The 13444-nt window shown below is 35.9% G+C and overlaps 1 protein-coding gene across 1 annotated transcript; it reads right to left on the reverse strand.

Annotated features, from left to right (window-relative positions):
* Positions 1-414: 414 nt before the first annotated feature.
* LOC111321770 (uncharacterized) lies at positions 415-10652 on the reverse strand. The gene is made up of 7 exons (XM_022924739.2): positions 10495-10652; positions 8936-9559; positions 6311-6377; positions 4668-4749; positions 4124-4200; positions 2887-2998; positions 415-2534 (listed from the first exon to the last, which is right to left on the reverse strand). The coding sequence occupies exons 1-7, from the start codon at positions 10559-10561 to the stop codon at positions 2394-2396; spliced, it is 1170 nt and encodes a 389-aa protein (XP_022780474.1). The 5' UTR covers positions 10562-10652; the 3' UTR covers positions 415-2393.
* Between the last annotated feature and the right edge of the window lie 2792 nt (positions 10653-13444).

Consider the following 13444-nt stretch of genomic DNA (forward strand, 5'->3'; position numbering starts at 1 on the left):
ATAGACTTTGACCAAGAACCTTGTTCAGCAACTAAAATTTGCATTACTCTTGAGTTGTAAAAGGTGAAACTGACAAAATAATCGCTCGCATCCGCTTTTCTTAATTACCTGAACGTTTCTATGGTAACCCTCGGGAGACTAAGGGACGTGTTGATAATAATGGGGTAGTTTTTAATACCAACCCTCCTCCCCCCCTCCCTCAAAAAAAAAAAAAAGAGAGAGAAAGGAAAGGTGAGGCAATTGTAAAATCGAATCATCAGACGTTGGTGGTGAAACCCAGAAAACCCTTCCAGCCACCCAACCTTGAACCAAGATCGTCCAGGATTCACAACTGTTTTAAATTTGTACTACTACTGCCATATGGGGAAGCAATGCATATGGACTAACCCTTATTTACGAACAAACAATCACAGATCCGTGGAAGCTAACAGTTTATGGAATCTCAGTGTGTACAGAATTATTTACTGTATTACTGGCCAGCCACATCCCTAGATCTCTAGAAGTCACACGTTTGTGGAGCTTGGATACACAGCTCGTTCTACTAAGGTAAAAAATAGCCCAATACATAGACAACTTAACTAAAGGTGCATTCAAGAATATTTTAACAACCAGACCAAAAATTATTGGCCAAGGATTGTCTCAGATTCCTTAAATATATCTATCTACCAGTATCCAGTGAAACAACTCAGATTTCTGCTCTCATAAATGAAGCAGTTACAGTTCACTTCATTATTCCCAAGTCCTCTTCGCAAAAGTGTGATGTATATACAACACCTCGCATCATTTCTTGCAGTCAGTTGATGAGAAAAATCTACTAATTAATATTTTAGTGGCAAAAAACCTACATCAGTCAGAAATGTATGATGAATCAGAATTCCAAAATGTGCAAGTCTTATTTGAAAACCAATTAAACCCTTAAAATCTTGTTCCTTTAACTTGCCTAATTTGTTATTTCAACTGTGTTTTCTACTTTTGCAAACAACTACGACACAATTTCTACACAACAATTTGCATGCCACAAAAATACCTTAAAATTTGTGTAAAGCACACCAATAAAATTGGATTATTACACATTTTACTAAGTACCAAAGTAGCTACAAAAAGTATCCTTGTGAGACAATCCAAATATTTTCTTGAAAAGAACAATGGCAAAGTTATGTTATCAGTGCTGTGTAACCAAGTTCACAATTTCCTGATTTACAAATTAAATCTTTGTTATAATAGGGTTCCATCCAGAAGTCTGTAGAGAGTTAATTTCCTTGAATTGGTTCCCTATGTGGAAGTCAAGGGACTGTTGTCAAAAGCAAAATAACAATAACACTAATACCAATAAGTTATAACTGCAAATTACTGCTTTACTCCTTCCATGGGCTACCATGACTCACCCAGTTGAAAGAAAACTTTTAGGCATAATTTTAAAACTAGCTTTTAGATCATTCAAAATCTTTAACGGATGCTTCTTGTTGCAAAGACTGCAATACCTGTAAGACGTTTCCAACACTTGGTCTCATTTAATATTAAAGTAATTATAATTGATGAAATCTCCATCTCTACAGACTTGCCTAGAGACCCCTCCCTTGATATTGTGGAAAGTGAAAGCTTTCATCAACCATTCTCTTGAGTAACACAACAAACTTTTCCACTAAGGATTAAAATTTACCAATAATAATAATTGCTATCATTCTACATGTGGATACATAATATTTCTAGTGGTAAAACCATTAATACAATCACCAACACTGATCACTTGGTATGCCATTTCAACACCAGAGTGATATTTATTTACAATTTGGAATAAGTGAAATAATTTATGGTAATTAACAGTAACTTCGTACTATAGACCCAGATAAAAAAAATTATAATTTGAAATTTTTGGAATAATTTGTTTTTGTATAAAACTTTTCTCCATGATATTATTCACATCAACTATTACCATTCCTTGGGTTGACCAAATTTAATTTGAGGGTGCACCAACATTTTGAGAAACATTACGTCACTTTAAAACTAGAGAGATCCAAACTACACAAGACAGTTTCTCTAGACTACATCAAAAAGTCCACAGGTCTATTATGTTCAAAACTGATCCAAAATAAAAAATTTTTTTGGAAGATTACAATCCCTTTTTGAAGAATATTTTATAAATACAATGGTTTTATTAGAGAGATAAGAGTACACTCCAACAGATATGTTAATCTAAAAATGAAAACAAGTCATTTTTAAAACACAAGGAAAATATTGTTTTCAAAAAAGAAACATGAAGTTGCACCCTGGTACATAGTTTTAAGACCCAACACAAATGATGTAAATAACAAGAATATTCCCACCACTAGTCAAAAAAATAAAACAACTTAAACTCTGTTAACTAATATCTGTTATTAGCTATAATACTAATTTTAAGACTCTGTGAATGTATGTCGCGGGGCCACAGGAGATTCCTGACCACTGGCTCCACTTTTGTCACCATTTCCATCTTGATCACTTCCAACCACCTCTTGATCACTGAACAAGGGGTTAACAACTGTCATATCACCAGTCTGAAAACCAAAGTAGAAAGGAACTCATAAATTTCCTTTTCAGCAGCACAATTGGATTTACAGCTTGCCCTGCTTTGATGAAATGTTTGACAAAAGCTACCCTTACCTTGGCCTGTTTACAATGATTAGCTCTCAAACTGAATTATTTAATTTAAATATAAAAATAATGACCTGTATAGTGCATGTTACATTGCTTCCTAATTTACAAAACGTTATCATAACAATTCTACAGTGCATCTCATTCATGGATAATCCTTCAGTTTTAAGAAGAAATACTTGACTGTTAATGGCTACATCCTGCAATCTGAGTACATGTGGATGACTATGTAACACTGTCAGTATGGAATCATACCGGAGCCAGCCCATGACATTCATAGACAGTATAATCCTCATCATCTCCTTCATCACTGTTATCATCATCATCAAGAGTTTCCCCTTTGATGCCACCTTTCACACCACTAGCCCTGATTAAAAAAACACATCATGACCAGTCACTAGAAGTGACATTAAGAATGAGGATAACCATGTCAAATCATAGTAAGTAGAAACTCTGTAGGTCAGTGTTGTGACTTCATTCCATTGATAGCACTCCTTTCAGACTCAGAGGTAATTTACTTATAATAGTAAGGAGTAAAGCTATCATTACAAAGGACTAGATGAAACTTCTTTTTTAAAAGATAAACTAGTGAGCAGTGCTTCACAAACTAAATTATTATTAAATATGTGACTTTCAAACACATCACATACTTGTACATGCATTGACTGAAAAATGTAACGCATATACATGTAAAACACCACACTATGCATGAAGGTCAAAAATAAACATTGAATTCAGTATGACTTTTTTGTGTAAATAAATAAGCTTATTTTTTCTTATTATTTTTTAACTTCTGCAGCGAAGTCTGCTATTGTTGTACAAAATAAATAGGATAATAAAATAAGTTTTTATCATTTCAGTTCGTGCAGTGATGCTCACTAAATTATCAACTAAAAGAAAAGTTATTAATCAATACTGTCAACCCTCACTCTGAAACCCACCTTTGACTTACACTAACTCATAACCCAAACAAAATCCTTTCAAACCATAAAACTTTAAAACAAAGAACTACCAGAAACCACTACCAACAGTTCCATAATTCCTCTGTTAATTTACACATAAGTTTTCCAAACAGTTCATCTCTACAATCAGTAAGTACTAATACTGCAACCATCTCCTCAATTCACGAACATTCTATTCTTACACAAATGAAGTTTTATGTAATGCTGCTCTCGACATATTCGGGTTTTTCTCGTTGCCATGTTCCCACCAATCACGTAGCTCCTTTTTCTGCCTTTAAAAGCGCACACAACCCACAATTCCCCTATTCGCTCCGACGAAGGGCTAACGCTCGAAACATCAGCTTTTATAATCGTAACGGTGGCCAATTTACCATTTCAACTTTGTTGATATATTCAAATTATTTTGTTACCCCCACCGACGCAGCCCCAAACAGTTTCTTTAGAAACTATCAGCCTTTATTAGTTCACAAACTGTTATCAATAATTAACAAGTTGTTAGCACTGATATGAAATTGTGTATAACAACATACTTCTCTAGGGCTGACAGCTGACTCTTTGTTTGTTGGTAATGATATATTTCAGCATTGTAATCAAGTTTATGGTCCCCCTGAAAGAATATTCATGCCAGGCAGTTAGTATAACAGTGCATGTTCATTTTCAACCAGAAATACGTTTATCTGCAGATGTGATTAGCCTTAAACAACCCTTTTATTAACAAATCTAGCTCTGTTCTGTGTCTTGCTCTATTACATTGTGTAACAATTAACTGATGAGTTTGAAGCACTGTGATTTAAAAGTTGTACATTTCCTAATATCAAGAACAGTTATAGAAATAACAGTAAACAAATATCTTGTACACTGTTCATTTTATGTGGTTTTGAGTAAGGCAAGACCTCAATTCAATGTCCATGCTTGTTTGGCACATGAGTCTACCCAACAAAGGCTACATGGATAACAGAACATAGGGTGCACTTAAATATAGGGTCTGCTTAATAAAAAGTGTCCCTGTTCCGAAACCTAGAAAAGAGAATTCTTTGTGTCCAGTTATTAATAAAGCCCTGGAGAAAGTTATACCTGTGATAATTGAACACCCTGTTTTGTTGCACCATAACTTGAATATTCTGCTTCACTTACAGCTTTTGCAGTAGTGTGGAGCCTTACAAAAAAAAGTTGATTAAACTCAATGAACTCCTTGAAAATATCATGGAAGGCTCAAAACTGTTGATAAATACATATTATTAAGCACTAAACTCGTGTATCCTGAAAAAAAAAAAAAAACAATTCAACACCAAAAGAGACTTTCAACCCATAACTATACAAACATGTCATGCTAGAGTCAAATGAAAAACAGTAATTGATAATTTACAATTTCAAAATTTCTTTCAGCCTATTAAAAATCCTGCTCAGAAAACCTGATCCTTTAATCAACTTACACTTGTCCAATTGGTTGGTAGGTTAATTGGGAAGCTGCTGATTATAAATAATTTCTAGATGAACAGTTTTGTCTTGAGTTCACAAACCAATAAAAGTCTTGAAAAAAAGTAATTACCACACCATTACACACACACACGCACGCACACACACACACAAACACACACACAAAACATAATTTACACAAACCAGGCTTACACCATTGAACTGTAAATAAAATCTTCACTTGACTCTTCCATTTGATGGCAACCTCCCCAAAGTGTTATTACCCTTACTCATCAGACTCATTATTTAAATTCACAGACAACAGTCTGACACCAGGGGCCCATTTCTCGAAAGTCCCGGTAACTTAACAGACCCGAAGCCATATTTTAACCCATTAATAGCCGCAGCTTTTGTGAAAAACTGTGTTTTGAAGCTAGTCGAGCAGATTTCGGGTCACTGTTGTGGTTTAAAAGCTCAAACTTACCACAAACCCATTCACAGCTTGTACACTCGATGGCCTTTCGATCCAAATGCAAAATGGCGGCCTGAAAATCTTGGGCAGGTGCAGAAAGCAAAATTTTGAGATAGTTTTTGGGTTGAAAAGTAATGCCACACTTACGACTTTTACTTTTCTCTCTTTCTCCTGCCCTTTTTTTCTCCTTTCCTTGCCTGAAGTTTCTCCTCACTTGCTGGAAATTTAGTAGGCTTCATTTTGGTGTAGAGATTTTTTAGGAAACCACTCATTATTTTCAAACCACATGCTCAGAAAGGTAGGTGGGTAATGGAACAAGATTTTCGTGCAGATTTTCAGGTCAAAGTTGCATGGTTTTTTGGCTATTTCTTCAATCTCCTTCACTCAATTGCACTCATTCTGGTTTCGTTTGGAAGATATTTTCAACCTGTTTAAACCTGCTCAAAGTCGTGCTCCAGGGTTAAAAGTGATGAAGTCACAAGGCGTAGAAAGGGTGTGATTCCACATGGGTGCTTACAGGTGCACTGGACGTCAATAGGTTAAAATCAAAATTTTAAAGGGTAAGAAACAGGTTCGGGCACCCAAACCAGTCCTTTTTGTTTCTTTAGCTAATACTTTTGTTGTATCATTTACAAAACTTTTTTAAATCCACATCTTGAATGAAAACAGAACAGCTTTATGGGCCCGTTAAGTTACCAGGACTTTCGAGAAACGGGCCCCAGTTCTTTCTAAGACTAACATCAACCCATCTACAAGACTGACTCCTGCAATTTCCATATTTAAAAAGAAAAAGCTTTGAATGTCAATAACATGATTTGATTTAACTCACTTGTACCAACAGTATCCTGCAAGAGCTAGTCCTGCAATGCCAGCCACACTGCACCCAATAACTATAACTGGAAAGACAAAAAGTCAAGGGTTTAATGGCTACTTCTGTCTTCTCCTTCTTGCTGAAAATAGCATGGTACTATCATGAAACAGGGTTATGCAATGTTGCTACAGAAATAAGCCTCCATTCAAAACAATGCCATTTAAACAGTCACCCAACTGTCTCCAAAAGAGAACAATACAACCTAGCATTACTCAAAAATTCATTTGGCTTATAACGTAACAATTTTCATATAACTTCTCAGCTTACAATGCCTTTTAGATATTACAATTGCATCCCAATTAGTAGAGCTTAACATATATCCCTTATTTTAATCAGAAATACAAAAGCAAAAGTAAGAAAATCACAATCTCTCAGATGCTCTGTTCAATTCAAGTTTTACTTTTGGGATGGATGCTAATGCTGACAACTTCCAGCATACCAGCAAAAGAGCAGCTATGGTGCAAAACCATTCACAACATGTAAAGGAGTATGGGTCTTAGTTTCCAATTTATATGATATGAAGTGACACGGAGGACAAAGAATGGAAAATTCTTTTGATCTGTAAAAGAAGCCAACACCAAATTCCCTTCTGCCCCCAAAAAGACTGTCAGACTACACTAAGAACCATCTAAAGTACATGTGTAAAAATGAACAGCAAGAATTGGCCAATAACCCAACAGAACGAATTCTGCCTACCTTATCTCTTAAACAAATGATCCATGAAGTAAGGAAAAAATACTTCCTTAAAAAAAACCTACTTTAAGAATGACCAAAAACTATGCATTCTAAAACAACTCATTTCAACCTAAATAAAGCTTCCATATGTGTTCAATAAATCAAACCATCCACATACTTTTGATCTGTATCACCTACCCTAACTGATAATCTATCTGTCAGTAAAACAAAAAGTTCCATGCAAAGGTGAAAAGAAAGCATCAACATGTTCTATTGTTTGACAAAAAAAGCAGATGAAATTTCAAACAAGATTTCACAAGAAAAGGGTTTAACACAATGAAATCAATACAAAAAAAATTAAAATTTAATTTTGCATAGCTTGCAGCCAGTTGAGCTTCTCCTTAGTACATCAATTATTCAATCAGTTTTAATTCTGAACATTTCTCAAGTCAAATCAAATCAAGTCTCAAGTCAAGTCAAATCTCTGTTTAGATATATCCATTCATGAACACAGCTTACAACAATGTATCCTAGCTATATATTGTCATGAATTACCACCCCTGGATTATATTTTTGACACTTCATTTGCAAAATGAAAACATCTGCTTAAATCAGGAAGAGAGGATGAAATTTTGTAAAATTTGTTAGCATCCCCATCTAACTTATTTGTACATCAAGGAAAATAATATTCTGGTGTTCCAATTAAGTTTTTTAACAAAACATCATTTAAATTTTACTTCTCTTTGGCATTAATTCAAAATTATTGTACACTTACAATTTTTGCAATAACATTTAAAGAATTCGTCTCCTTTACCCAAATTGAGTTCCTTTTACCCTATTGACCTGTGATTTTCAATGGATGTAGTTTAACACAGTCTTGTTATTTCCTTAAGCACCTATTTCCTGAAATGTGATCATGGCAAGGTAAATGTTTACTTCCCTAAGGAATCCTAACTTTCAGATTTAGTGAATTTCTTCTTTAATAAATCCCACAGATTTTCCAATAACTATTATATACCTAAATCAGTGTCACAGAAATCTGAAAATAACTTGACAGGCAAGACATTGGTGACTTATATTGCATGAATAAAGTCTCAATATTGCAACATGTCTAAAAGAAGAAAACCTTATGTCAAGTAACGTCACTGTCGCTGAAAGGCAATCACGAAACAACGTAACACGGAAGATAGTGACGGAATACGGAAAGCCCTGCACCTCGATTTTGTCGGAAGGATTTCACAGTCTGGGATTTTTGACAAACTCAAAAATTAACTAATTTCCAGCAGAAAATCAAAATAGAGAGCAATTTTTTGTAAACATAAACTGTCCCCAACCGAGAAGAAAAATAGTGTCCTAAAGAGGACTGTCATAATGCTACTGACAATGGAAAGAAAATGTTTGAGAAAACGAAGGGAATTAAAATCTGTGTGCAGGTCACAGTTCACAAAGAAAAGAAATGTGATTTCAGCTTAAAAGGAAGGACGCTCATATTGGCGAGGAAGGAAAGGAACGCTCATCGGATTAGTTTCAGCTACACCAACTGAATAACAAAATAAACGGGATCGTGATTGGTCTCGGAAAACATCTAAAAATTCTTAACCAACGTAAATGACTGCATTATTTCCGATGAAACATTTTGACAGAAAAAAAAAACATAGAGCTCATGAATTTCGATCAATATTAGTCGTGTTTCATTTAAATTGATATATTGGCGTCCATTAATTTTCTGCCTGATATTATGAAAAACCGAAAACAACATTAAAATAGAGTACATGCACATCTAATTCCGCCCACTGTGTCAAATATTATGATTTTCCATTTGGGCCCAAAATATCTCCCGTTGAAAAATGTACCAGGGGGAAATAATTTGTTCTGGGCACGGTAAAATATAAAAAGAAAAATACTCACATAAAAAATAAATGTCGTCTAACTCAGCTCTAGCTGGCGTGTTTTTCACTTTCAGGACGTAGGGTCGCGGCGTAGATGACGAGTTTGAACCTGGAATAGCGAAAGGTGTCCCTGCGTTCGAAGATTTCAATTGAGCTGCTTGAACTACTTTTGCAGGTTCAGCCAATTTAATTTCGCCGACTTTGGTAACACTGTCCCTTGTCGCTTGATTTTGATCTACATTTCCATCCGAATCAATATTTAATCGCTCCTTCACTTCATAATTTCGATTCAACCTGATATCATGCAGGTTTTGGCTACCTCTGTCATTTTTCGGGGTTAACCTCTTCTTGTCCTTCGATAGCTTCCCTGATTGCACATCATCCTTGTCGGCTTTCAATATTTTCCTGGAATCGTCCGTCGATTCATTCACAACATCACTTTTCGATTTATCGTCCTGAGTGTCAGAACTCACGTCTTCTAGCCCAGTAGCCGGAGCACTTACGAGCAAATCTTTTTCCTCGGCACTCGATAAAGTAGCCTCTGTTGGTATCTGTCCTCTGTTGGACTGATCGAAAACTTTTTGCAATTCAAGGCCGTCCGTCACATCTACTCTATCATAGTCAGGTCTTTTCTGTTCCACACCTAGAAATATTAAAGATCACTCGTTATCAGAACGAAAAACAACTTGGTACCCTTGGTTGGAGATCATTATTTTTGGCAAAATGCATGAAATACCACATCAGCTCGGGTCTTAAATAAGAAGGTTCGGCGACATGTTTCCCAAGGAATAACACGTTTTTTAACAGTAGTCCTTCACTTGACTAAAAGGCGTCACAGAATCGTCGTTAGGAGATAGCTGAAAAACAAACCTGTCATCTCTTTTCGTAACCAACACTCTCGCCATGTTTGAACTTCGCTTTCTTTTCACGAAAGAGTATTTGGAAAAACGATGAAAAAAATCTAGATTCAAACCAATCTTCACTTAAAGCCATTCCAGTCCCATAACTGGTCATGAGATCACAAAAATCCCAACGGACCGTACGCTACTTGATTGCTGAAATTTTAATATTTCTTGATGCGGTAGACCGTAGAATATTAACACGGAAAAAACCCGTGTTAAAAAAATATTTCTACGACAAGAAGAAAAGAATACAAAAAACTAACGTGTAAGGCATTTTTTGACCGAATACCCAAATATCTTCTGGTGTGTAAATCAAATTCAAGCTGAAAACGTTTTCAATGAATAATGTAAATGTAAACAGCCAACTCGCACCCGTTTCGCATCGAACAGATCGCCATCAAACACCACTTGTTTCCCGCTGAATACGTAGAGGGAACACAATTCAGAAAAATTACGCTTCACAAAACCCTGAAGATTATTTTAAATAAAAATATCGATCTGAATTAAAAACTTAACGACGAAATTCCACAGTGAAAGAAAGCTTTGATACAAGACATGTTTAGGTTCCTTCATGCGTGTGGATCAGTCCATGTACCTGTAATCTGTCGTGTTGGTACCGGTTTTGGATACTACTCTACGATAAAACAACCAGACCATCAAAGTGTACAGTACTTACCTCTAATATTTTGGCTACCCTGGACGATTAAAAGGGAAAGAAAAAGAAGGACAGGGTAGGAATTCATCGCTGTAAATTTACCCCACCATTTTCAAACACTCAAACCTTTCCGACAGAACATTTCTGCGAGAACTTCTCTGATGCACGCGCGGAACTCTGGGACATTTCCTAAATTAGCATGATTTATGCAAATAGAAGCAAATAGAGCGAAAGGTAATTAATTTTCACTTCTTTTCTTCGACGACCAGCCACGACTGACCTTGTCAAAGGCCTTCGAAGACCATTTCACTAGAAACGCACACAAGTCTGATTTTTATGTTAAATTTTACTCTTTTTTTTCGCCTTAAAACACATTCAACTATGAATGTGACAAATCAACACAAGTCCCTTTCGTCATGTTGTCATTTGCATGCGGAATTTTGAGTGCATGCAACCGCGTTAAAAACAAAATATTATCCAATCACTTTATTACTTTGTCGGCTGTCAAAAGCACTTCGAATCAATCTGTGCTGTCCCGCGGTATTTCTTTCCGTCAACGAAGTAAAATAAAAGCATATAAAGCGTGGCCGCTCTATTTTATACTTCTAGCGAATATTCAAATGTGAAAATTTTAAAACCCCTCTTTTTTTCTTCGACAGTTCAAAGCCCATTGTCTTTGAGACAATGTTTTATGGACGACATGGTCAGTTGAACATGCACAGTAAATGAAATCTCAGTATGATATGTTAGTTTTTAGAGAATGACTCGCCAAAAAAAAAAAAAAAGTAGTTCTTACGACCGAAGACGATTTTTGAAAAACCCTCAAGTTCATTTTAGCCAAGGTAACTACGTAGATTTACGACTCTTCTTTTAAGAAGAGTCGTAAATCTACCTGGTTACCTTGGAAAGTAAAGTGGTCAACTTAACGAATGCGGTAATTAGAAGTTAAGTTACAGAAGGCCTTCTTTTGTTCTCGTAGTTGAAGAGTCAATCGAAGGGAAAGCGGAAAAACAACAAACTTAGCATAAATTCCGGTTTGTGGTTTTTCGCATGAGGACTAGGACAGCTCCAACGTCCTTCACTGACTTGCGTATATTTTATCTGGACCCTTTGTTCCAACCCATGTGATGCTCTTTACTGAGTTTTAAGGTGGTAAAAACTTTGTAAAACCTTTTCGCAGTTCAAAACACGATTGAAACCCAAAGGAATCCAAGATGTAACTTTTTTCCTACAGTGAGTAAACTAACCGCCTATTCCCCCAAGGATCAGCTTAAGAAACCGTTTAAGCCACATTTTTTTTTGAGGGGGGGAAGGGGTAGGCCCTTCTAATTACCACTACTATGTTCGGACTTCAACAGAGGGCACTGGAAATAGGCTAATATCAACCACTTTTGATTACGTCCACTGTTGAATCTTAGAGGCGTCATCGTCTGTTACGGCACTGATTCCGAAAGGAAGACTAGCAGTATTGCAGCTTGTCACAATCATGGACCAATATGCCCTTGACTTTGATGCACACCCTTACAATTCACTTAGTTTATTCATACCTTTCAAGGCCTATATATGCACGTGTGACGCCAAAGAGCTTTTTTTTTTTCTTACCCTTGTTTGTCCTTGTCCTCCAAGTCTGAAACTGTAAGTTTAGTAAGTTTTTTTTTTTCGTCCAGTTTAAGTTTGAAATTGAAGCTTCAAAATATAGGAAGTCCTGGTTTCAAGAAGGCCTAACTTTTGTTAGCAAAGAGATGGGCCCCCGATGTGGAGCAGGGTAGGAAGGTTACTTGTTTGGGGACTGGGCTTAAAGTTTGCCAACTCCCAAAAGTGAAAAATACCCAAGGAGTTTATCGAATAAACCACACCCGTAAAATGTCCCCTTACATCTTTCTTTTTTTTTCTTTTGCTTATGACTTAAATCGAGACTTTGTTTTATTTTTAGTAAATTATAGTTATTTATAATTAATTTCGTTATTTTGATTTGCTTGTCTTGTTGCTTTTTTTTTTGTTGTTTTTGTTTATTTTTTTAACAGCCCGCCTCCACTCTCTTCAGTCTTTGCTCTAAATATATTGCATGAAAAAATAAAAATAGACCCATTTCAACTTGAAAAAGGAGGCACAGATACAATGGCTGTAAACTTGTCTCCCAGCGGGTAAAGCTAAATCAGCGGGTACTTTGTATGCTTTCAAAATATGTGACACAAATGTACTGAGCGGGTTTGACTGAAGTTCTGTGATTGAATGGTGGAATTATTCTATCCCAGAAGTGATATGCAAATATTTCAGATAAACGTATTAGCACTTGGATTGATTTGATAATGTCAATGATTTCTTCTCTGAAAAGAAATTGAGCTGATTAGCGTTTTGGGTGCGATCTAAATCTTCATTTTACAATCAGAATTCCTTTTGAAAGTGGTTGTTTGATCCGAGGCATTACTCACCAAATAAAGAGTGTATATATGAATAAAAACCTGAATGGTGAGGTATTTCTTTCTAGTTGGAATTTAAGTGAGTGTACCGTGACAAGGAAGCTACCAAATGACAGAACCGTGTTTTTCGCATTTTTAGACTTGACAGCTTTTCGGTCTGAAATTCAATCTTCCTGTAAGCCACAGGGATGGCAATTAACCCGCCACTACCTGATTATACAGATATAAATATCTACATGTATAAGAAGGCTTTATGAAAAGCGATCTGTTACATCGAAGATAGAAGGAACTGTAGTTTCAGGAATAACTGATATTCATGTTATGCGATCTCAGTTTATGCCGTGAGATTTTCTTGCACTGCTCTCTATATAAATCGTCCAGCAAAAATCGGCAATAACAAGCTTCAAAGTTAATCGGTGACTTGCGTCATTCAAACCGAAGACCGGAGATTGTCTTTTTCAAGAAACGTATTTAAATTGCGAAAGATAAAATGTTCATCTCTATCAATGAAAAGATGATTTTCTGTAAGCAAACTGTGTCTTCAAGAGAAC

The sequence above is a fragment of the Stylophora pistillata genome, chromosome 4 (genome assembly GCF_964205215.1).
Source record: "Stylophora pistillata chromosome 4, jaStyPist1.2, whole genome shotgun sequence".
Taxonomy (NCBI): Eukaryota; Metazoa; Cnidaria; class Anthozoa; order Scleractinia; family Pocilloporidae; genus Stylophora; species Stylophora pistillata.